This window comes from Struthio camelus, chromosome 16, assembly GCF_040807025.1.
Source record: "Struthio camelus isolate bStrCam1 chromosome 16, bStrCam1.hap1, whole genome shotgun sequence".
Classification (NCBI taxonomy): domain Eukaryota; kingdom Metazoa; phylum Chordata; class Aves; order Struthioniformes; family Struthionidae; genus Struthio; species Struthio camelus.
Window position 1 is genome coordinate 17,183,330 of NC_090957.1, and position 26,591 is coordinate 17,209,920.

Genomic DNA, 26,591 nt, shown 5'->3' on the forward strand with positions numbered 1-26,591 from the left:
TTGCTTTTTTTTCCTGTTGTGAAATATAAGCTAACCTTAGGAATAGGATATATTTAACTAGAAATACTTGTGTTTTGAGTAATCCTCCCTACAATTTTTGATTCTTGAGTGAAGCCCAAACAAAAAAAAAGACTTTGCCACCTTGTCTTTTCGTCTTTTATTTTGGCCAAAAGTTTGCGGGGTTGTTTGTTTGTTTTTGTTTTCTTTCTTTCTTTCTCCTTGTCTTACCAGCCTGTTAGCCTCTTTGGTCTGACACTTAAAAGTTCTCTAATCAAATTAGCTTGCTAGAGCTCTTCTTAACCGCTGCAAATATGTTCAGAGGTACTGAAGAGATTGTTTTGATTTTTGGATAGCTCTGCTTATGTTTTGCTAATGCAGTCAGGGAGAGAGCTTATTTGTTGCTACATATCTGCTGCAGCTGGAGGAAAGACTGGCAGTAGCAAAAAGAGAAAACAGTCTTTGGGCTGGTCATCCATTTACAGCAAGTGTAATGCTTTCTAGAGGGGGACTTATGTTTGAGAATATATTGCTGTCAAAGCTTTGGTTATCTTAAGTAGAGGACCGTTAAAGGAGAAAAGGAATATAATGTTTGGGTTCCTCCTTGCTTTCAAAAACCTCTTTTCTGTCTGTAGTAGTAGTAGTAGTAGGAACAGAGACAGCCTTAAGTTTTCGTGATCTCAGGTCAGGGTCCAAGCGTAGTTTGAATTAATGGGACTTAATATTGCTAGTAGCGGGTGACATGGCACCAAATTCCTGTTATACACAGGTTCAGACTGAAGTAGCTTGTACTTGCTTGCATTAGGTTTCAGTCATAATTAAAGTCTCTAGATATGTTGTCTAAAAAATTATTTTGAATATTTTGTCTTGATGTCTTGAGACTTTGACTTCTTCACTGTATCACCATCTGTTAGTTCATTTCTCTAATATGTTGTTCATCAGACCTAGTAATTAGGTAAAACGTCAGTTCAGCTACAGGCAAAAACGTGCCAGTTTGCAAAGACCTGAAATGGAGTAAGTTTTATGTGCAAGTTAATTGAATAACTAGGCATTTACTCCAAACATGGAAGAGTTTGCTTTTGCTGTTCTGTCTAAACAAATGTCACGTACATTGGATCTTCTGTTGGAATAGAATGAAAAGAGTATTTAGCAGCGGGCCAAGGTTCAGACACCAAAGGGAATACTCTGCTCTTTGTCAAAGAGGCCTTGTTGGTGTAGTAAACTGGACTACGCATTCTGCTTTTTCTTGAAATTGAGTTTTATCTTTGCTTTTAAAAGTGGGATCTATTCTAGGCTAGCATAAAACTTCCCATGAGAGAGACACGAGAGACACCTACAGATGGATTATGAATATTAAATTTATTCCAATAACAGTTTACAGTACAAGGCACATACTGATAACTTACAATCAGCTTGCAACACTTGTAACTAAATAGCCACATAAATTAATACAGGTGCATCATGTACAAGTTAGAGGGAACACTTAGTTCTGTACAACTAAAACTCCAGTTTAATTCTTTTACTCTTTGCTTGTAAGGCAAACACGTTCCTAATTTACTGGTTTCCTAAGTTCCCTTTTCACTATGCAGAATAGGGTGGGATTTACTCATGTAGTAGGTAAGTGGAAGGTGAGTTGAAGAGACAAAAGAATTTATTTGCCTCAAACCCTTTTAATTGCAGTGCAGCCCATTTGGTATCAATATAACTAGGTTTTTGACAAGTTATGTTTATGGTATGCCAGCTTACTGAGCTATATGATAACTGTTAGTTGTTCTAAATTATTTCAGATGGTTATAAAAAAGGAAGAAAATAGCAATCAACAATAAAAATAAATGAAATCAATTTCTCAATTTTCTAGCCACTGAGCTAAACGTATTAAGAAATGAAGTGATCCATAAGAACAAGATTTAGAAAACTTGAGACTAAGTTGCCATTAAAAAAAATGAATGGGGACTAATGTGACTTGCATATTCAGCTTTTGTAGAATGAAAAGATGGTTGTATTTTATCTCTTTACTATATGGCAAAAGAAAGACCTTTTTTAATTTGCTGTGGAAGGCTTCCTTACTCCCTGTTTCTGTGGAGACCTCAAATTGGATTATTCTAGTGAAAAGAAAGTAAATATGTAGCATCACTAGTGATCTTCTGGACTGCAAATTTCTAAAAATATTTTTTTTTCTGTGACTATGCATGTCTATATTGTTTTTTGCATCTTCAAAGGATTTCAAAAACTTCTGCCTCTTTCAATACATCTTTAGCCTGAGTGCATTTCTCTCGTTTTTCAACTGAGAAATTCAAGCAGACAAAACTTGCCTTATTTTACACTGCGACTATAACAGTGCACGAATTAAGATCAGGGCTTCTTGGCTGACTTCTATTGCGCTAGAAAACAATGGCATTTCTTGGGCAGTTACTCAGCCTTCTGCGCTAAAACCACCCAAAAGGCAATGTCTGTTGTATTTTACTGTCTAAATAATATAAATTAAAGGTGCATCTTTTGTCATTTCAAATGCTGTTGTAAAGCTGTAACATGTCAGTAGTACTGCGCACTAAATAGCAGTGATTTCTGCAATTGTTACTGTGCAAATTATTCCCTTAGAAATAATGTTCCTAGTTTCAGTTTATTTCCAAGGGCTGGAAGATAAACCTTTGGCTTTGATGCAGATAAGGCTCATATTTAACACAACCATCTCTGTCCCTGCCTTCACCCTTCCTAATAAAAGGTAGCAAGCAGAATGTCTATTTAAGGAGACTTTGTCAGTCACTAATGTATATCCACTTGCAATCAGAACTGTAAAAAAAATTTTTTTGGAAGAGTCTAGCAGGAAACAGTATCAACTCTGGCAAGAAATTCTGCCTGTAATAGATGTCTATTTAAGATATTTATCTATTCGGGGGGGGGGGGGGGAATCTAGCGTTAGTTGAATACCAGATTGAAGAATGGAGAAGGTGGGATATTTTTTCCTCCTTCATTTCCCACAATTGATACTGGATACATATGAATACTTTATGCATCTTACATTGTCATTTCATACGTATTTTTCAGTTAATAAACTTCTAATTGAAAAGTTTAATTAAAAAATCAGTATTTTTCTATTTGGTAACTTAAAATCTGAATGGTGTTCTAATATTACAAAAAATTCCCAAACTGTTTCTCATTTCCTCACAATAAAGCCAGTTTTGAAAGTCCTTTTCAAAAAATACTTGCGTTATAAGCTGTGATGCTATTTCTTATGAACAACTGTCCAGTAAGACAGATTTATTACACTTTTCTAGTGGCAATGCAAGAACATCTTCCCTTTTTAAAATAATGTAGTTTAGGAATCTTTAGTAATTTAGACAGAAGAAATCATTGTCCCTTTAAGTTCTTTCCTTATCAGAAGTTGGGCTTGAGACCCAAAGATAAGTGAGCTCAGGTCAACAGCTGAAGTGAGAGGCGTTCCCTAGAGGAGGTGTCTGCACACCTAAGCAGAAAAGCCTTGTCTGAAGTGATGAAAATGTTTTCAAGAGGCAAATGCATCCTAACTGCATTCCTCTAATGTGGTAAGTTCTTTGCACCAATGTAAACTTTTCAATAGGTTTCTTTATGTATGCATTCATAGCAGCAGGCATTACCTTGTTATTTGTAATAGTACATCACCTAAGTAGACAGTGAAATACAAAATAAACTTTTATGCTCTATTTTGTTTTTACTTTTCATAGACTTATATTATATATTAGAGTAAAAATACAATGTAAGTGTTTATATAAATGATGACAACTTAGGTTTATCTAAACTTCCGTGTAACTGCAGCAGAACTGTGGACTTGGCAGTTGCAGTCAGTCTAAAGGGCAGTTATCTTTGGAAAGCACATGTACGTAAAAAGAGATTAGTATGTGCATAGAATTTAATTTGTATATCACTGCCTCAAAATATAATATAAACAAACAGTTCTGATCAGAATCAATCCTGCTGAACTCAATTTTTTATATAAAAAAGAAAAAATAACTCCTGTTCTTCTTCAGGGTGAAAACCAAGTGTGTCCACATTAGAATATGAGCTAGTAAAACTTCAAAGCAGGTTTGTATAGTTAGTTAAATGTAGTTTTGTCAGCCAGTCAAAAGGATTGCTCTAAACTTTAGCTCTGCACAAGGAAACAATAGAAAAAAAACACAGCCTCCCACAAATTTTATCTATGAAATGTAACTAAAAAAAAACAAAGCGAAGCAAAAAAGCAGAGCTTTGAGGGCCCACTTGTTGGCATCAGAACTCAAAATAATTCATTGTTTCTTTGAGAATAAATATTAAGTCTATCAGTGCACTGACATTGTTTATATATATATATATATATAGATCTAGCTTAGTTATGAAAACAATATAGTAATTGCTAACAACTTAAATGCTAATCAAGTTCCCCATGATAAGTCATTGGCTTGATTGGGTCTAAAGGAAAGTGAAAAGGATTTAAGACTTTGAAGCCTACATTACAAAAAAAAAATTTTTTGTGGTATTTTTATGCAAAAAACAACTAGCAGAAACTGTTATCATCTACAAAATGCAGGAAATGAAAAGGAGGATAAGGCTAACAAATGCGTTTGCTATTGTACACAGAGATGTATATAGTGCTGTTCAGGATTGTTTCTTACAAGACATCTTCCTCTGTCTACTCCACAAGAAACCTAGGGATGAAAGGTGTTTTTTTTTTTTTTTTAAATAAAACCCTGTGTTACTTGGGCAGTGTATGGCCATCAGAAATATTTTTGTATTTTTCAATGTAGTTTAAGCAATTAGAACCTTAGAAGCAAATACAACGTGGCCCAGTACAAACGATCACATTGAGGAAGATACAGGAGTACTGCCATAGACTTGAGATTCTAAATCTAATCCTACCTGCTGATACTCATCCTATAGTGGCTTATGCAATCACGCACACTTGCAAACAGCCCTGGTGTCCATGCATGGAGTAACGGTATTCTCATGCATACAGACATCTTTGCGTTTCCAGAATAAATAAGTTCTTCAGTGAATTCAGTCTGTTTAGAAGTGCACAGCAGATTTCATTGAATTGCTTGGATGTATGTGCTTGAGGCATCATGTTTCCAAATGCCTGTTGTCAGTGACAGCCTCCATGGAAAACTCCCATTTTTTGTCTCAATTGGAAACATAATTCTTTGGAGGAGAGAGTATGGGGAAAGTTAAATTTTATGCTCCCCCTGCCTCCCACAGAAAATAGGTTAACTTAAACTGCATTCATGCGGATGTCTCCAAAAGGAATTTCTGTGGCTGTTTCTGGAGTAATGCTTTTCAGAATACGCTGTTAGAAAGAAATCAACATTAGGAAATGATTAATTTTATAGGTAATATATAATATTACAGCCATTTGAAGAGGGATTTGTAATAAAAATATGATTCTGAGTTATGCCTTGAATTACCACACAAAGATGTTTCAGTCTCATGTTATCTAAGCACTATGAAGACATAGTGTTGTAGAAATAAATGTACACTATTATTTATTATTTGTAACATATATAACTTGAATATAAGCAAGACAGATTTTGTATTAGTGCTTTAGGACTTTGTAATTTACTTGACTACCCTGAACTATGAACTACTTGAACATATTCTCCCTGAACTGGTATTTACATACAACTTACAGAAACTCCCAAAATGTCATCAGAGGCTGCTATAGATTTATGACAGAGAAACCTTAACTGTGGAAGAGAAAAATAAATTTGTTCTGATAGACATACCCAAGGGAACTATCTTTCACTGGCTCATTTAGTTGATACTCTGTTGTATATGATTTTTAGAGAGAGCCCTCTGTTCACCAGAGCTTAAAAAAACAATATCTGGTTTAATATTTGATATGAATATGTCAATGGCCCTATCAAGGCCTGGGATATTAGTGTGTCACTCAGTGGGCAGAGGACAATGAGCTATCAGCTGACTAGGAACAAAGTGGCAATAATCCTCAAGTCGCAAGGCATCAGACCCTGGAAAGAGCCACAAATCATGTTTATAGGACTTGCCTCCTTCCTAACAGTCAAATAAACTTGCAGAAACAGAGCATATTGCATACCTCTTTAAGTGTTCCTGGAGTGATGATCAACCGATAAACCATGTAGGCTGGAATGCAGATGATAGAAGAGGTTCCTATGCAATAACCCACTACTGTGGTCCAATAGGGATAATTATAATCAAAAAGCCGTAGCTCAGGAGGATTGGATAGAAAGCTGCAAGTGACAAACTGGAAGGAAAAAAGTGTATAAATACATGTATTTTGATGGCACATACTGTTACTTTAGGGAACTCTCTGCCTCAATGTAGCATTGAACTAAAAATACAAGGAGGACTTAAAAAGGATTAAACACATATAGACATTGAAAAAAATCCCAAGAGTCATTTGTATGGATTAAAAAAAGAAGAAGAAAAAAAAAAAAAGATTGGGTATCCAACCTTTCCTTCAGAGAGTTTGATGAACTCAGGAGCTTCAGGGTATAACCCAACCAGTAACTGAAAGGAACTAGGAGAGAATTCCCACATGGATTGTTTATGCCATAAATGAGCTTGGTGATGGTTCTTGCCTAAGGAGCATTAGAGAGAAAATAGAGGACCAGACTGGTATGCTTAAAGGAAAAAAAAGATGGTTAGATGGAGAAAAATCAGATTAATCAATACCAATATGTAGAATTTCATCCAGTTACCCTGGTATTGAGCCCTGTAACTTGATTCCAACTAAAGCATTTCCTCCAGAAAGGCATCATCTTAAGTTGAAGCCATCAGAAATGGCAAGTGTACAATTTCCTTTAGCTGCTTGTTCAATATTTAACTGCTTAACAGTTTATAGCTCGTTCTCATCCATTGTGATTGTTTCCTTCTTCTATAATTTTACTGAGCATGCTTTTTATTTTGATACATAGTGTAAGTGTTCTTTTAGGGTTAAGCAAACATTACCTTATTCTCAGATCTGAAAGTGTGCCTATGCCTATTTTATTTTGGTCATTTTTATCAGAGACTAACTTTCTTAGGTCCATAATGAAGGATTGAGGGAATGAGACACTTTTGTGTAATTCCAGGTTTGTGTAATTCCAGGTTTGTCCAGCTTGAATGAGGTTATACTGTTTCAGGGTTCCTACAAAGCATGTCTGGTTTTTTGGTACTACAGTGTCTTCCTGGTCCCATGTGTTCCCAGAAGGAACAAACTGTATGGTTCAGTCTTACTCAGAATTTGATTCATTGTCTTCAGCCTGCATATCCTTCGTGACAAAGAAATTTCTCGTGAAGCACAACTTTTTGGTTGAATACTAGGTGAATAATATTTGTGACTATCATCTCTGGAGGGAGCTCCGACTCCATTTTCACAGGGTATCATCAAAAGATCAGGATTACCAGCAAAATTTCCATAGAGAAATAATGTATTACCTTACGGGCTTTCCTCCTTTTAGTTTAGTTTCCACTGAGAATACAAATAGCTTTGCCTAGTAACCACATCACCAAAGCTGTATTCCTCTCTGTTTGCTTTACTGTTTTAGGATCACAAAGTAGACAGTAGTATAAAAATTATTTGTGGTGTCACACATCTAGTCATAGCCTTTTTTCTTTTTCTACAGGTAATAAAATTAAAATCAGTTAAACACATTAATCATTACAACAGTGTTTTAAATTCACTCTTGTAGGCCTTAAGTCTACATTCTGTTTGTTATAAACTCCATCTTGACCTGCTCTGCTCTCCCTAAGGTTAGTAACGATAAAAGACAGTGTGAACTAATTTTGGATCAGGAAATGAACACTTTATATTAAAATGTTATCGATAATGCTGCCAAGTCAAACATTGGGACAGTATTTCCAATTCTGAATTATAGATTTATAAAGGTTGCCATTAACTACTGTAAATTTTAAGTGAGATATTCTAAAGTTGTCAGTCAGTAGATATTGAGCTGGTAAATATTTAATTGTTATCTTGGTTTTCCTCCCCTGACAGTATGTTTCATCATCATCTTTTATGGTTTCATTTTGCTGAGGTAAATATAAAGCAACAAAGCAAGGTAGCTTTGCTCACTGGGGAGGTTATTCAGAACCCACTCTTGTTTATCTTGCTCACCTACAAAAAACCTTAAAATACTGATTTAGTAACTAGACCTACCAGCATTTTATTGGACTTCTCACTAATTGAGCATTTTTGGTTTAACAAGAATTGTTGTTAAAGAAAGAACTTCACAAGAAAATTCTTCAATTAAACTTTTAGAACTCTAAGGAACTGCATTGCTCAACAGTAATTTTCTTGTGCTGGGAAAAAAGGCTGTAAAGCAAACTCACCAAAAGGAAGATGGGGCTAATTGCTACCCAGCAAATTCGCCAGTACCAGCCTGGGGTAAAGCCTAGCATTTCTTTCACATCACTGCAAAACTGGGTAATGCCTGTGGAGACAAGTGGGAGGAGAGCGGCAACAGGAGAAACAAGTTTTTCACAAGTAGGTATACTATGCACAAAATGAATTGAGAATACATAATGAAATACTGCTTTGTCCCTATAACTCTTAATTACATTAAATCCTTAACTGCTCTAAATTATGTCTCTTGTTACTTTTAGATGTCACTGTACTTCTGCCAGAGAAGAATCAATAATAATTCTCACAGATCTGACAATACATAAACTTTTTCTGAGACATCAGTGGTCCTGTCTGCTGTTCCGCAGGAGCTAAGGGAATCTGGTTAGCATCGTTTGTCAACGGGGCAGTAAACTTACCATAGAACCAGGCCACAGCAACTGATTCCAGGAACACCACTGTTAGGACAGCTGGGCCGGTAGCATATTCTTCAAACAGCTTTACCACGTATGCGCCTCCCTAGAAAGGAAATCAAATTATCAGTGAACCAGAGTGCCAGTGATGGCAATTCTGTAACACTAGTTTTTGTATTGTTTCTGTCTGGACCAGAGATTCATGGATGTGCAGATGAGTCAGTTCTATCACTTCATGGCTGTTCTTGCCTGTGAAAGCCTTGAGAGCACTGCTGAGCTGTCTGTCCTCCCTCTCTCTCTGCAAACATATTTCTGCCCTACAGAAAAGCTGAAACTGGCAATTCTAGTTGGATTTTAATGAACAAATTAGATTTGATGGGATCTCTGCTTTTTGCATGCCGTCTGTAATAGTATCTTCTTTCTCCAGCCTGAGTCATAGTTACTGAACAGGAAACCAATAGGGTGTTGCTTTGGTTTTTTCCGTTTGGGAAGTCAGCAAAGGAGGAGAGTGTTGTGTCTCAGAGAGGAACTAGGCCTCCTGCTACAGTAAATACTTTAAATGAGGAGGGAGTTGTGCATAAATGGAGTGCGAAATGTGACAGGAAAGCAAATATTTTTTCTATGTATGTCCCTTATGATCATTAAACTTTTCATTCAAAATTTTGCTTGTTAAAAAAATGAAATCTTATGAGTGATGAAGGGGCTGTTGAGGTGTGACTGACCATGCTTTCTGGCCTGCTTTGATGAGGAAGATCCAGGAAACTCATTGCTAGAAAAGTCTAGAGAACACGCCAGCAAAAGTCCATTACAGCTATTTCTAGCAGATAATTTTAGCTCATTCTTTTTTTAATTTGAAATGCTTTTCAAACACTGGGAAAAGAAAATAATGATTTTGTTTTAATCTCCAAACAGCTTTGCAGCTTTGGAGAAAGAGAAGTAAACCATATATGAAATTCAGAAGGTTGTCTGCTTACTGGTTTAGCAGTTTGAGCAGTGGCTGAGTCATTTATGATGTGTAGCGCATCAGAGTTTTGCTGAATTGCAACACAGTCATTTTGCAAGACATTTCCTAGTGACAGGTACTGTTCACAGTCATTCCAAATATAGATTTCTAATGCATGAAGAAAACAGTCGGGAGTTTTAATCTATTCAAAATTCTGTTCAAAAGAATACTATCCTATCCAAGGTGTAATTTGCAGGAAACTGCCAGGAAGCAAAGCTGAGCAGTGAGTACAATACTTACAAAGGTCAGGGTTGCTAACGACCCCAAAAAGCAAATGATGGTCAATCCAAGGACAAACAATTCCCTGCGTTTGCCCCAGACATGTGGGAATTCATCGAGTACTCCAGTAATCACTCCTTCTAGTCCTGCAAACTGAAAAGCATGGAAAAATCAATGGAAAAGAGAGGGCAGTCTTAACAGGAAAAAGAACTTCAGAGCACTGAAACACTGATGCTTTTTTCTGCCTGTAGTGTTGGGGTGGCCGTTGTTCAGACTATCCTTCAGAGTTTTTTAGTTCTTTAAGGTGGGGCACCTCTGTAGGAAGTGCTTATCATTTGGGGAAGTACTCTATTACAAGTAATAAGATAATGGTAAGTAGTAAATGGCTCAGTAAAAACCAAGATTGTGACATCAGCTGAGTTTAGCCATCCTGGAAGGAACGGACTCTCAATTTGTAAAAACAGACTTGCATAGCATAAGATTTTTAGAACATCTTCTTTTTGGAATGCTATTGAGAGGGCCACATCCAGTTCCTACCTTTTAAATCTAATTAATGTAGTAATTGATTTACAAATTTACAATTACAAGACAGACGGAACCTGGCAGGCTGCATTCAACCAGCAGATTATGAATCAAGTGCTCTGGCTTGTGTTCCCAGGTCTGCTACTGATTGTCACCTTGTGACTTTGACAAATCACTTAATTTTATTTAGGCCGCAGTCTCTCCAACTTTGAAATTGGAGTAAGAGTTGCTATCTTACAAAAGGCGCATGGAGATTAATGTTGCTATCCTGCTTTAAAACTCGTTAATGACAGCACAGTATTTGTAATTCTGTTTCTTCTGATGTTTGCTGGGATAAGGCCATACACTACATGCTACTCATCCAACTCGCCAGATCTTCTTGCTCAGATAATGTCTACTCACCGTGCTGTCTAATCCCAGTGTGAGTAACATCAGGAAAAATATGATGGCAAAGAAAGTTGAAGCAGGCATGTTTGCAATGGCCTCAGCGTAGGTAATGAAGAGAAGGCTCGGTCCTGATTTTAAAATAGAGAATTGGAGATAATTGTTAGCCAGTTCTGCTGTGAGGAAGACAGGCTGTTTTACTGTACCATTTTGTTCTAACAGAAAGCTTCTTCCCCCAGGCTATTCTGCAGTGTGCAGTCACAATCAGGTTTGCAAAGTCGTATGCAATATGACTTCTATATCCTGTTCCTATAGAATGACTTTTAGCTGTACTGTGCATTGGTATCAGTGCCTTTGACATAAAATACTACAATATCCTGAATTATATATTTTGCATAATTTGGGCCACTCGCTCAAGCTGAGATTTGCTGCCCTGGCCCTGCCTTTTTCATGACTCAGTAGTTAAGAAAGTGAGGGCCTCTCTCAATCCAGAAGATGATATACAAATATGCAAAAAGGTAGCCTACCAGTATCTTTGGCAACCTCTGATACATCTTCATTCCTCATCTCAGCCATGTATCCAAGCACAGTGAAAATGACAAATCCAGACACAAAACTAGTCACACAGTTCACGGTACTGGTAACCAGAGCATCTCTGCAACAGAAGACCTAACTCATATCAGGGACTCAACATCTGCTGGAAAGGATAGTTTACTAACAGATAGGCTGAGTTATTGATCTGAATGGACTCCTGCAGAAACCAGGAACATGCAGTGAAAAGAACAAGCAGCAGGTATAAAAAAAAGAAAAAACTACTTTTTCTCATTACTTTTTCTAAGGAAGATCTTCAAACAAACAGATGTAACATTAGTCTAGCAAACTACATTGAGTGCTGGAATTATATTGCAATTTTTAAAAAACAGGAATTACTGTAGAAATATTAAGGAATTGAGGAATTTATTTTACCAAATATGAATCCTTAAGAAAACAAGGAATAACTGCAAATCACTCAGGACTCTGAAGTCATATCCTAACTGACTGCAGAGGTGAAATAATTATAATTTGATTGTTTGGCAGTGGAGTAGTCTGTTTTCTTTTTGCAAGTTTCTACATTTTAGTCTCATCGCTGTAGTTGGTAGAGATTATTTCTTTTTAAGGTAGGCACAACAGAGAAGAACGTTGTCAACTGCGGGTTCTTTGAATAAACTTTTGTTCCGTAACACTTTCATCTGATGTGTGTGTATAGAGGTCTGACAGCTCAGTGTCCTTCGCCAGCGCTGTGTTTCTTTGTCATAAATACCCACACTTAAATATTTTTTAACTCAATTTTACTTATAGAATAAGATAGAACTCACTGGTAGCAGTTGTTATGGAATTTGTTGTAGCTGGCATAAGCCAACAGGACCCCAAAACCTGGACCAAGGGAGAAAAAAATCTGAGCTGCTGCATCCACCCAAACCTGAAAAATAGTTAAGATCAAGAAAAAAAAAATCATATTAAATGGACTGAATGAGTTTGGCAGATTCAGAATATCACTGGCCTTACAAAACTGTATTTTACTAGTCTGCCAGTATCCTAGTCTTGGTCTAAACCATTTTGTTAAGTGTGTGTGCTGAAATGTATTTAGACCTCTCACAAATCCACAAAAAATATTCAGTATACTTGTAATGTCTTTGCTGTGCTTATTTTCATTGATGATGTAATTAGGATTTATCTCAATAGAATTTCACCATAGGTAAAATGATGCTGCATTTCTTTACACATCATTGTAAGTACTCAGTGACAATTTCACTTCTGGCAGCATCTTTCATTAATTCACAGTGATTTGCCTGTAATGAGTATATAGGGAGTATATAATGAGAATATAGGGAGCTTCCTATCCATGATTTTGCAATGGGTTTGGCCCCTCTTTCTTCCTCCAAACTCTCTTCTGTGCAATAGTCTGGTGTTGGGCTGCGCAGATGTGTCAGGCAGGCTAGGCAGTAGATGACTGCTGCCCATTTTTTTCCTGGACTTAGAAAAATATATTTGACAGTGTGGATGCAGTTCTAGTTCTAAGGACTCAATTCAGCTCTGGTGAAGCCTTGACAGGTGCAAGTGTTATGATCTTGTTATGAAAAGGCAGTTGTACTTGAAAAGTGGCCATAGCCTTAATGAGTAGTGTTTCTAAAGTACTAATATTGGTTCTTTCTGAAGGTGAAAGTCCTCATTCATTTATCCTCTTTTGACTGAAACATGGAGTTCATTGCAACTCATTTCTAATACTCTCATTTGTTGTGTGAGGCCATCCTGTTCTGTCCACAGACAGAGCTCTGTCATCGTCCAGCACACAGATTACAATCTGCTGTCCTCACTTCAGATACATCCAATCCAATATCAATGCCCTTTATTGCTTTTTCAGAAGATGTGGTCCCCTATTGGAGATGCTGCTTTATCAGAGACTGGTGTCTTTTCATTTCCTCTTCATTCAAAACTCTCCATATCAGCTGGGCAGCAGCAGTCTTGCAAACATTAGAATTTTTAATCTTTTTATTTGTAGTATTTATTGCTTTGGGCTTTTTCTGTTACCCTCCTCACTAGAGTCTTTCATATGCAGTGAAGTAAATGCAGCCTGGAGCCTGATGGACTGCTTGTCATCCACACGGTTCAAAGCTATGTCAGATATTGGAATGCTTTGGGTTTTTTGGTTAGCTTAGTCTTCTCCTGATTCCTCTTTTCAGATCTTGGTGGTGTATGCAGGCCCGACTCATTTATTCCTTCTGCACATGCCCACTCATCGTTGTTTGAGTGACGCTTCAGTTGGTGGCTAGACTCTCTCTGGGCCTACCTGACAAAGCTTGTCACAAGATGGACATCTTACATTTCAACTCTGGTAACCTGCACTATTTGAATGCAGGCAATATATTCACTCACCAGCCTGACAGTAGACACCACTGGATGCGGGAAAGTCCACCTCAGTATGTAATGATACTTTCACAGTCAAAAAAACTGCAGCTAATGCAGTTGTTAGAGGTTTGTTTGCTCTGTGTGACTATCATAGGTAAAGGGTTGTGTTGCTATGCAGTAGCAATTATAATAGCTCCTTGCTCAGTGCTGGGCTGTCCTCCATTTTCCTGGGGAAATGTTGTTTGGTGGTGGTGTTATTTTCTTTTTTATCATATCAGTAGTGATATTCAAACCACTATATGAGAGCTCTACTTTTAGTACAAACTAAATTGATGATGAACTTAAAAATTGGAATAGCAGAATAGAACCAGAAATCCTCTCTAATCTTCAAAAAATCTGTATAATTATGAAAAGAATAGCACAGCTGTTTAAACGAGAGCATGAAGTTAGCCTTTTAAGTGTATGCTAAGAGATAATCAGTTTAATCATGCTCTATACTGTAAATAGACAAGGAGATATATGTGCCGATATACACACTTATATATATATGTAGGCTGATACATATATAGGCTAAAAGTGAATCGTTTCCCTTTTGTAGTGTTTTTTTTACCTCAGTGGCCAGGAGTTTCTGCCAGTCAGGTTTCAAGTAGTAGAGGACACCTCTCCAGGCACCAGGCAAAGTTGCACCTCTCACTAGCAGGATGAAGAGTATGATATAAGGGAACGTGGCAGTCACCCATACCACCTGTGAGGGACAACGTTAAGATAGCATTTGTCATGGGTAGAAAATTAGCAGATGATAACGAGAAAAATGAGTTAAACAAATGATAACCCTTAGCGTTTATAACAGCTTCATATGAAGTTCTCAAAGTTCTGTAAATGGTCAGTTTACGCGTATATAACCAGGCTTTCCCTGGGCAGGGTTGTTCTTGTCCACAGAGCAGTGGCATAACTTGTTGTTGTATATTACTTAGATAGAAATAGCAGTCACTCTGTGCTAAGTGCTTCCCAAATACAAGAAGATGTAATTCCTGCCCTGAAGACAATCAGGATAAGATAACTTTCTGTCATGCTAATTGGCTCCTTCAGAACTGCTGCAAAACTGTAGTATACCAAGTGATTTCTCTTGCTTTTGCATTCACCTTGCCAGATGTTTTGACCCCTTTCCAGATGCTGAAGTATACAATGGTGAAGATTAACAATAAACAGAGGGTCAATTGCCAGCTAATGCCCCCCAGGTCATCCAGCCCATTGGACCTATGCACCTGTAGAACTTGGCGGCTGAAAGAGGAAAGAAAAGCACAATATAGATATTTTTGTAACAAATACTTATGTTAAGTATGCTTTGAGCAGTCATTCCCAAACTGTGGTCTGTGCATTACTAGTAGTCCTGAGGCCTTGATAAGTAGTCTTCAGAGCCGTATTATTCTGGTTTTTTTTTTTTTTAGTTAAAAGCTTTATATTAATGGTGCACCAGTGATGATCAATGGTAAATGATGAGAGCTGACAATGGCCAGAAAATTTGGGAACCTCTGATCTCAAAAGGGGAAGAGTGACCCCCCCACGCCCTATGCTTACATACAGCTACAAATATTTAGTTATTTGAATAGTTTAGAGCAGGATACCATTAATAAATACCCCTTCTGCCCCTCCAGAGTAAAGCTTGCTACATGTTCCACCATTCTGTCTCATATTACTGTCTCCACTTACATGCACTTACGTATAAAATTCTTCTGCGGGAGAGATGGAGTGTGGGGCCCAGCTGACATTGTCCTTGCTGAAGTAGTTAGTGCAATTGCCTGTGTTCCAAGCATTTGTGCAGCTAGTCCAGGGCAGCTCCGTTGTGAAGGAGGATATGAGGTAGTAAAAGGCCCAAGCCATAATGGTATTGTAGTAGGAGGCTACATAAAGATCTATTATACAGATGGCAAAGCCAATTCCTAGTAAGGTAGGAAATAGTTACATGAAAGTGAGTGTAATTTTTAGGGCTAAAAAGAGAAGGAATTGGTTATTCACATCAACTACGATTATTAACTGTCTCAGACATCCCTACAGGAGGTACACGTCCCCTGTCAAGTGTCTACAACACTGGAATTTCTTGTGTCTTCAGAAAGACTCAGGCTCTGATTGCAGAAAAGCATCCTTATTCAAGGCAGAATGCTTATATAGTTTTTTTCAGCTGTTCCTAAAATCTGGAATTTAAAAATATGCGTCTCCCACTTCAGTCAAAAACAAAGACAAAACCAGAGCTGTAACGCTGGAAAAAAGAGTAACAAGCATTCAGAACAGGTCCTTCTACTCTAAAAGACTCTCTGGTAGGATAGCAGTTGAGAGTTGAGAGACAAACAGATTAAAGACAGGGAATAATTACTTTACAATATTTTTGAAATAGAAATTATAGATCTTTCTTCTTCCCTGTTTTTAATTTTGTCTTGGATTCAGCTATGTGGTATTTACTTCATTAACTAGTTTGTTTATTTTTGGCTTTTTTTCTAGCTTGAGACATTCTAGCTTTCTAGCAGAGAAAGGCCTATTTCTAGTCAGTTTGAGACTTGAAAGTCGTACATGTTTATGAGAGTACATGTATATGAGAGTGTACATGTATATGAGCGCACACACACACACATCTACAGACGTACAAAAAGTTTTATGAAACTTTCTTTGTAAAGCCATACTCTTGTGTCTAAGTTAGCCTTACTTTGTTTTCTGAGATATTCTGAAGTTTTTTCAGAAATTTAATCTTTACAGGAAAATGTTCCAGTTATTCTGAAAGTTCCTAGTTATTTTCCATCTTCCTTCATTACCTTTGAATATAGGACAAATTTTTCTCCAAATTGAAATGCACCCATTCCTGTGGTACTGTCCTAGTGCTAGCTCCATGTAGAAGAGAGGAATACCTCCAAAGATGGCCATAATTGTGTAGGGGATGAGGAACGCTCCTGCAAAAAGGAAAGCAGATGATTACAACTTTTCATAGTTCTCTTCCGATAGTGGCAGCACTCCATAAACAACAGTTCCTTCTATCCCACAGGGAAAATGCATATACCCTCCCCAGCCAGTGTGCCATGCTGAACTGCCATGGCACTTCGCATATGAGTAACTACTCAGCTGTGTGAATAAGAAGGAATACTCAGGTGAAACGTCTCACCTGAGTGAGCAGGAATACAAGGATACATAGGATTCACAAAGACTGTACTGTCTACCTCGGATACAGGTTGTGAGATGGGATACATGTAAAATAATTAATTTCTTTAGTAAAATTCCTATGTACATCATGGAGATAAAAGTCTTTCCTTTTCAAGCTCTCCTTGATTAGATTTTATTTTGGCTGAAATTTAGTGAGACTAAGAACTAGCGTTCCTAGTGAGTGTTTTGACATGTTGATTAATCTGATTTTAAATATTCCTTGTGTCAGGGCTTCAGTCTCTGCTCTTGGGAGGTTATTCTGCACCAACTCTCAATTTCTAGCTGTACTGATTTTTATATCTTGCTAAATAGTTTTTCTTCCATCTTCACGTTTCTAGTTATCCTGTTCCAGTATGTAGGTTTTTCAGTCTGCTTGAAAAATTGGTAATTTCCCCATAGTCATTTGTCATTTACGATATTAAAATGAGCCACTAAGCTCATCCATTTAGAAGCAAGGAATTTCAGTATTAAGGAACAGCATATAGAATTGGTCACTGACCTCCTCCGTTTTGATAGCATACATAAGGAAATCTCCACACATTTCCCAGATCCACTGCATACCCAATGACAGAGAGCAGAAAGTCAATTTTTTTACTCCAGGTCTCTCTGTCTTCTAGCTCTATCAGCTGCTGCTGGCCTTCTGCTCCACAAATGGTAGATGTGGTGGTTGTAGTGGTGGTTGTGGCTGCTGGGGCAGTGCACTGGGCATCTTCCACCTCTCCCATTCCATTGCAAGGAACAGAGCTCTGAACCCCTGAATAACCATTTGAGATCTGAGCTACATCTCCTTTATCTCCTTGGCTGGGGTGCACCTTATTCCCATCCTCCATTAGTCGCAGAGCAGATTTAGGGTTTCTGACCAGAAGTCCATTCTCTTTACAGTCTTCTCCTTCATTACAGTCTGAGACATCTTTCTTGGAAGTCAGGGGCTGGGTCTCGTTGCTTGGTGCCTTTTTTTCCATTTTTCCAAGAGATTTGTTCTTCTCACTTGCAGACTGATAGCAGCACAGAGTCCCCCCGTGGCTTATTTCCCCACACTTTTATTCCCGCTGCTCCTAGATTTTCCCTTCCATGTTTAAATCCACTGGATTGTAGGCACGAACACCATCTAAGAAGTGAAAAATAGTTTAAAAGTGCTTTATAGGGCTTGTTGATGCTGGTAACTTTCTAGTTAAAACTACCACAGATTCTGTGATTAAAATACATTTGAAAATAAGAAGCCTCACAACGTGCAATGTGAATCATTTAGCAGATAATCTATTCAGAACGTACCAGCTAAACTCTAAGTGATCTACAGAGAATGCCAGCAGGGAGGAGGTAACCTTTCCTTTCTACACTTGAAGTCTGTGCGCCTGGCTTACCACCTCTGAGCCAAATTTGCTGGACTTTGCACATTGTTTGGCAGCTCACAGGCAATCCCAGTCCTGCTCTCACCTGTTCCCACGTCCTCCCTCTGAACACCACTTTCACAGCCAGGGAGGTTGAGGAACTCCCAGTTTGCACAAATGAGGGCAGAGTTTGGTATTTGACCTGAGTTTTGCTTTTTATAGGATTATCCTGTGACTTCTAACACTAGTTTCTGGATTCACCCAACATTAAGGGAAAATAATTATTTAAACAAATACTTAGATAGCAATAGATAAATAAATTACATTCTGTGATCATCTGTCTTCAGAAATCCTGCAGTGCCTGCCATGTTTAACAACAGAGCTACAAGGCTTAAGTGAAGGTTTCAAAAGCTATTTAAATGGCATTTGCATCAGCTAACTTTTGAGGCTCAGTCAGTACTAATAACAAGAAAAAAAAGGTCAGGAGACTTCAATTTGATTGTTTTGAATCAGTAAGAAACAGCCTGTGGATCTATTAGGACAGAACTTGTCCCCGGTTCCAGACCCGAGAAGTGTAGTGGGCATAACTCCTATGCTATGTCCCCTGCAAGCAAAAAAACAGGCATTGAGACAATCCCTGGCTTTACCTTCTTTCTTGATATGTACTGGAAGAATAATCCAGGGGGAATAAACTATTCAGAAATCAAAAAAAAAAAAAGGGGATAAAGCAATTTGTTTTTCAGGAATTGTGATTTAGCTGGTCACATTCTGTTTTCTGCTCCTTCGCTGAGGTAGTGTAACTGTCCAACTGCCCTTACTCAATGAAATCTCAAAATAGGAACTGATCCTTTGTGCTGTAAAAAAATGCTGGGGCATTAAGCTTGCTTTCTTTATAGCTTGCAACGCGTTACACAATCTACGTGATGCCACCAAATATTAAATGACAATAATTACCTCTCATTTTTCCTTTTCAAAGCATTTTACCACAGTAAATATCATTACAACATCCTGAGCAGAAGAATAAGCAGTTTTAACTGTTGCAAAAACGATAGCAGAGAGAGGATACTATTTGCTGACTGCTAGAATTTGCTCACTGCCAGAGTTGTTAAAACTGAAGGTGTTCCCTGCTTCCAGCCTTGTGCACAGAGAACTTGTTACACCTCTTCCTAAGCATATATCGATCGGTCCAAGCAGAAAGAGGAGGAAAGCTACAAAGTTGCAGAGCAAACAGGATGATGTTCTCAAGACAGCAGTCTCTGGAAGGTGTAAAAATTTTCAGAAATCTGTCAGTTCTTCAAGCTTACATTCTGTATTTACCCAGATAATGATCACTTTATCATATAGCACCCATTGCATCATTAATGCTGAATTCTTACGATAGCAGTACTTTGCTACTATTAGTTAATCATCCATAAACACTGAAACATCTTCAGAGTTCCAGAAAAAAAAAAATATGGCAAAGAAGGGTAGTTTCTGTTTTACCTGCAAGAGTATAAAAACCCCGTGTCTTTGGAGTCCAAAACCTTCCAAATGTCTCAAAAGAGCCTGTATAGATGAAAACAGTCCCACTACCAGTGGTGGTAACATAAAAATCCTAAGAAAGGCCACTGCCAATCCTTCTCTCCTCCTTGTATAGAGCATATTAAATGGAAGATTGGAACATGGAAAAGTAACCTGAGCCCTTTTGGACTTTACACCTCTGACTCGTAAATGAGAAAGCAGTAAAGTATGTTGATTTAACTACATTATCTTATAAGATTGAATTTTCCATACCTGAGACTTAAGCATATAAGACACTTGTATGTATTTATAAGACACTTTATTTTATGCACTTAGCTAGTTCTTGGCACACTCTGTACTGAGGAGAGATTGTTGAATGTATTGTTGATTTCCTGCATGTGTGACAATGAAGATCGTTGTCTTATCCAATTCCTTCTCCAGCCAGAGGAGAGACATCATAGCAAATCATTTAAAATATTTTTGTGTGATTTTCAGTAGTTTTATCTTCAGAGTTGTAAAATGACTTGTGTATTTCCCAGGGCTTCAGCTGGGCTTTGAACTACTCCTTTCTGAAAGAGAATTACAGATGGTAACTGCCATGGGAAATATCTCTGGAGGGACAGACTTTACATCCATGCAGTGATGTTCATGGAGATTATTCTAAAGAGCAACTTCCCTCTCACTGGTGCTGTGTTTCCCATGAGCACGCGGAAGGTGTCCCACTGCCGGCACTGTAAACCACACTCCTCCTTCCGCAAAGAGTGACTAAAGAGGAGTGAAGCTTCACTCATTTCCAGGGAACCTCAGCTCTGCTCTAGAGAAGCACCAAGTAACAAGAAGTGTAACTGTTCTGTGCTTTGTTTTTTTTGTTGAACATACTAGCCTGGATAATTGAATACATGTGTTCCTAGGAGCTAGGCTGAAGCCTCCACTGCAGTTGACATAAGACAAATATTAATTAAATGATAATTTTTGGTTACTCTCACATAGAGCTCAATTTGAACCGATGCTGTAAATGTAAAAGGCCCTGTATCTCCCCTGATACGCAAAAACAACTCCTTTGCGTCTAGCAAAGCAATCCTCTAGGAGCATCACTGCCCTGGGGTCCAGTTCCTTTCTGAGTGGGGAATGGCAGGATTGATGGGTCATTGGCTTGCTTATTTTTTGAGGCATGTAGTGACCCCTCGTGGCAATGTGAGGATCCCTCTCCTTTAATGCTCCGCCGTGCAATGAAACAAATCTTTCCAGCACACTAATACAAACTGATTTTCCTGTTCTCTGTATTTTGGAAAGGAGAGAATTGACTTTTAATGTGTCTAGGAGACGAAAACAATCAGGTTGAGATGTAGCAAATATTGGATGCTTCAAGGGAGTCAAACATCGCTAATGCCTCATGTCACCTGGAGAATATTTCTTTTAAGGTGGGGCAGCAGTGCACATTCCTGACTTCCTGAACTCCCCTGCACGAGGCTTGGTGAGCCACGGTGTGCAGGACTACAGAAGTTATTATTTGTCTCCAAGTGATCAAACACGCTAACTCCCACAGCTGCAAAATATGTACATTGTGTATATTTCACTTCAAACAAATTTTTTTTTAATGCGCTAATTTAATAAACCAACACTTGGCTGGAGCACCAGCCACTGACAGTTACAGCTGCATTCCTGGAGGAAGAGTCTCACACTGTTGCTGTCACTCACAGTGCTCCGACTGCCTTACTTCTGTCCACTTATGTGCTGGCAATTACGAAGAATTAAACCGCTTTGAACTCTTAAGACATATTTACCCCATGTTCTTGGCAAACAGACCAAACGCTCCTTATTTCCATTCAAAAGTTAAAATGACTTCTGCTAAGTTGACCTAAATCTCTTTTTTATCATGAAGTATTTAAGAAAGACTATTAAAATGATGTAGCTGCTCGACTGCCTTTCAGTAAAGATGCAGTTCATACCAGCAGTTGTATGTAAAAGCACAGAGTTCATGGAAATTCTTTTTATCTAGGAAATCCAAGAAAGAAGTTTGTATGAGGATAGAAATCATGGATCCCACACAGAAAAACACCATATAGTTTATCTGTAGGTACTGATCTCATCTCCGAGCCACAGTATCAACTCTGACACTATGACAGCCACATACATGTGGTTTTCCAGATGTTTGATTCCAATAAATGTAGATGTAAACATTCCTGGTCTTTTCCCATACCTCCTCACACAATCCTACTCTGTCTTTCTGCGCAGGAGGGGAGGTAGTGAGTTGGATGACAGTGTGAACACTGTAAAGATTATCCCTTTTGACATGCTTTTGAGGACTAATGAATTCCTATTTTGCTGTATGTGTGGAGTGAGGGAGTATACAGTTGGCTTAAACTTACTTTTCCTCTCATTTTGCACAGGCTAGGAATAACCCTTTAGTCAAAATTTTACAGGATAGCTTAGATGCTCCGATACGAGGAGCTGTTAGAAAATAACATTTCAGCCAGTTAAATCTTGAAACCAGATTGCACTGCGTTACGGTGAATTTTACCTGCCGTTTGCCATAGATAAGTCGTATTTAGAGTTCATAACTTAAAAAATTAATGCCATTTGCTTTTGAATGTGTTTACATATACTTATTTCAATAAAAAATGAGTACCTAGAGTATCTTCTTCTATTAGCTTGTTTCCATTAGGCCAATTGATGGTAAGTGTGATGGATTGTATTTCAGATTTCTAAAACTGATATTCATTAATACATAATAAGATGATACACAGTCCCAGCTTTGATAGGGCTGCTAGCAACCAGAAAATCAGAGCTACTAGGTGCAAAGCAGATAAAAGCAGACATCTAGACCATCCCTCAAAAACTGAGAATTGATCTCTTCAGTTTCTTTTAGCTATGCTTTATCTATTTTAAAATATTAAAAACTGATTTTTGATCAAGAGCGATCAGAATCCCCTGAAAGTACTGGCTTATTTCCATGCCTTTCAGATCTGATCCCAATGCCAATGATTTTAAATGTAATTGGGTTTTTTTACTCCTGCACATCACTATAATATATAGTTTATAGTATACTTACAGTATCTAGATGGCCAAACGGATCTTGTATATTAATAATTGCAACTGTCCAAGGGCTGGCTCACATTCGTACTAAAACAGAGTAGAACTGTACTCAACAAGTAGCCCCATGGAAACAATGACCCTTCTGGGAGAGTAAGAAGCTACTTACCAAAGCTAGGATGGCGTTAGTAGTAAGCTTTCTTCAGTTAACCTGTATGTTCCCACATAAAGTTAAATATAGGTAAGATGTAGAAGTAGTTAGTGCTTCTAAAAACAATATTATTGGAGGAATATCAACTTGTACTGTGAATTTTATATCATAATTTTGTCCCTGTTTCAGTCTGAAATTAAAAACTAGGCAGGAAACAGAGACTTTACCAATACAAATTTCTTGAGAAGAAACACTGTATTATAGTGGGAACACTGCCAAACTGATGACAGTCATTTAAAGAACGAGGCTGGGGGGGTGGAGGGGAGAAAATACATTTTATGGCTGGAGAGTGTCCACGCATAGTGCAAGGAAGCAGATAAGCTTAGAAGGAATGATATTCCTTTTGTTTTCTTCCTCAAATTATTTATATAAACTTGAAGGAAGAGTCATAACAGAGCAAATATCACCAAATAAATAGAGCACTGTTCCTTAATATGACTCTGCATAGGCAAATTAACGTGCACAATGTGTCAAGAGACCTGTTTGCTTACTCAAAAGTGAAAGGCTGACTGCATATGTATGCCAGCATGCATGTGTTTATACTTATGCTTGTAACGTTTTTATGTAAAGAAAGTAAAGAAACAGTCACCAGTGCTTCCAGGTGATGTTTCTTTGAAGATACTTGTTAATGGCAATCTCCAGATTACAACCCCATTATTCAGGCTCCAAGCTCTACTTCAGTATTTTATGAAACACTTATTTCATAGATGGGCTTAATTATGTTGCATTAGTTGTATGAGATACAGATCGCCAGACCTACAGAGCTGCACAAATACATTTTTGGAAAAGAGTTAAAACATCAGCCTCAGAAAAAACACTAGGCTACAGAATCAACATTTCTTTAGGCTCTTAATGCTGTTCCTAGCAAAAACTCTGCAGTTTAAACATTTCCTTGCAGGAAGGCAGGAGAGAGATTAAATATGCTGCACGTTTCCATGTGTGGGAATATTTTTTTTTATTAAATTTCCAGTGTGAGGGCAGTTTTTGCTAATGAATATAACCAGCTGAAACTCACCTCCCCCCGTTCAATTAGAAAATGTGCCCACAACAGTCATTTGCCATATGCCGAGTTTATAAAGCACTCTCTAAGATTAGGGTCAGTCCACTCATCAAAAACACCAGAAGACAAAGCATAAGTGTATGAGATGTTTTCCTGATAAAATGCCTTACAACTAACAATCGACGTTAAAAAAATTCCACAGACTTAATAATCCCAAGAATCCAAACCCAGTAAATGCACCATCCTTCCCCCCCAGGCTTTCTTAACATATCAAAACATGTTTTCTATGACAGTTACCTTGTACTCCTCACTTAAACTTCTGTGTTACTTTGCAAACTAACCCAGCAAGCCAGTTGGTTTCAGCTGTAAACATGATTGACTATACATCTATTCATGAAACGCTCTTCAGATTTATTAGTTCTAATAAATCTGTCCCATTGAGTTAGATAATTTACTATGCTGGAACAGTTTACCTTTTAAAACATAATTCAATGTGGTTAATAAAGTTTACTTTGTCCTTTAAAAGAAATAACAGTTTGCATTGATTTTTTTTTTTGCTTCAGATTTTACTTCTTCCCTTTATTTTTCTTTTGTTGTAATTTAATGTTTTTTCAAAAAAAAAATTAAATAATTTTTACAGTCACAATGCAGCTATATGGACTTCCAAAACTCTAATTTCAGATTGTCATAACATGTTCTGCTGCAGGCATATGACTCCTAATATTGAAACGGCTGGACAAGTGCCTGAAAAAGGCAGAGGAAGGCATATAACATCAGAAAAGCAAGCAAAAGCATACGTTAAAAAAAATCAGAGCAAACTTCCATCAAAAATCAATGCTTTTTTTTCCAAAGCCGCGTTAGATGTGTATTTTCCCATTTTTTAAACTTACTTTAAGACCTTCAGAGTTAATTTAAACAGCAAACAATATAATACATTACATACGTTTTAAACTCCAGTATTTCAGAGTTGTAACCAAAGTTGAAAGAAGTAATGAAAGTTACTGAAACCCTGATACTTGCTCAATTCAGAAGGTAGGCTCCGGAGACAGGCTTCCAGGAGTCTGTCTAAATTTCATAAAATACTTTAGATATCTGCGTGTTAAAAACAAAATTACAAAGTACCTGTCCTTCGGATGGGTTTGAAGCGCTTTCCCAGGAGTTATCCAAGCTCGAGTAACCCCAACCCCACGTTCACTTCAGAGGCTCGGAAACTCAGCCTGTGGGCAACTCAGCATCTTGGGGAGGTTTTTGTACACCAGTCCCTCTCACATGGTCTGATTTCCAGATAATCTGCTGCCAAAGAGCTCTTTAAGAATTTTTGCGTCACTTTAGTCAAATAAACTTTATGTTTCACCAGGGCTGCAGCTCAGTTTTCCTCCTAGAGGTGGGTGGCTACATTTGTATGTTCTGATCAGTTCATGAGAGCAGGATCCAGTGAGGGCAGAGTAAGGCTGAGGGAAGCTTTTCTGGTAAGGGACAGTTCTGTTGTCTGTTATTACAGCTATATATAGCAGAATGGTGGTTGTGAAAGAGACAATAAGTGGGACTGAAGTTTTGCGGGAGTCAGTAATTACAAGTTTGCAGGTGGGTCTGTCGATTACAGAAAGAGATGAAGGTCTGGGACATTATCAGAGTAAAAGGTCTGGGAAAGAATAATATTCATTACTCAATGTTTACATTATTTTAATGAAGCAATAAAGATTAGTTTTGTATTAAAATGTTAAGGACAATTTCTTTAAAAAGCATTTTTCTGCTTCAATAAACTCAACAAGTAATTTCCTTTCATCTTACTACTCCTCAAAACATCTGACTCGACATCTGAGACACGCTTTTTCTCCAGTTTCTTTCGTCCAGGGTTTCTTCTTTCCTCAGCTTTACAGTTTGTTTATAAAAGGTGATAAATCATAGATCAGTGAAATAGTGCCATAGTTTATGTGGCGGATTTGAAAAATAAAGTAGAAAAATAGTGGGGGAAAGTAAGAATAGCTAATTGTTAGAGCATCAGCAGTTTTGCTGTAAGTGGCTGCCAGTTTTCAGAGACGTGTTCCAAACAATTACTTGAAAACAAACTCTGAAAACTAAATAGCACAAAGTGATAATTAGAGTTATAATCAGCACTTGTCTTTTTCTGTCTTCTGGTCCCCTAATGGCACTAGCAGTCAGGCAGCAGTGTGTCATTTGCACCATCTCAAGGATAGCTCAGGTATTGCAATTACAAGCCTTAGCCGTGGGTTAAACAAAATTTTTGCTTTGCCATTAATTCTTGTGGACAGCACATTAAAAGTGTTTTGTCACATTAAGTTCATTACCTTTAATTGTTTCAGAGATTTCTTGTTCTTTTAGTCAATAGCAAATCGATACTAACATCTAACTTGTCTTCTCTCTGCCATGCTGTGTTCTCCACATATTGTACTCTTGTACTCTTCTTTCCAAAATAAACAGTCGTGTTAATCTCTGCTTAGCTGCAGTTAGAGAAGAAAGCAGGTTAGTGTTTTTACATATTATAATAGTTCACAGTCTTCCCACTGTTCTGTCCTATTCTGAAGCGTTTGTGAGGACAAAGACCATTGTGACTTGTTCACTAAATCTTATGTAAGATCAAAG

At 37.7% G+C, this 26,591-nt stretch overlaps 1 protein-coding gene across 2 annotated transcripts; it reads right to left on the minus strand.

The window, feature by feature from the left end:
• Positions 1 to 2,892: 2,892 nt before the first annotated feature.
• On the minus strand, positions 2,893 to 25,371 carry SLC6A4 (solute carrier family 6 member 4). Of its 2 annotated transcripts, none has more exons than XM_009672989.2 (14): positions 25,110 to 25,371; positions 17,415 to 18,023; positions 16,534 to 16,668; positions 15,450 to 15,669; positions 14,872 to 15,010; positions 14,340 to 14,474; positions 12,199 to 12,302; positions 11,371 to 11,498; positions 10,862 to 10,974; positions 9,959 to 10,090; positions 8,722 to 8,821; positions 8,293 to 8,393; positions 6,056 to 6,223; positions 2,893 to 5,290 (listed from the first exon to the last, which is right to left on the minus strand). In XM_009672989.2, the coding sequence occupies exons 2-14, from the start codon at positions 17,875 to 17,877 to the stop codon at positions 5,216 to 5,218; spliced, it is 2,013 nt and encodes a 670-aa protein (XP_009671284.2). In that variant the 5' UTR covers positions 17,878 to 18,023; positions 25,110 to 25,371; the 3' UTR covers positions 2,893 to 5,215. The 2 variants fall into 2 exon arrangements, with proteins under 2 accessions (XP_009671284.2, XP_009671285.2); XM_009672990.2 differs by lacking the exon at positions 25,110 to 25,371 and adding an exon at positions 20,017 to 20,272.
• Positions 25,372 to 26,591: the final 1,220 nt, after the last annotated feature.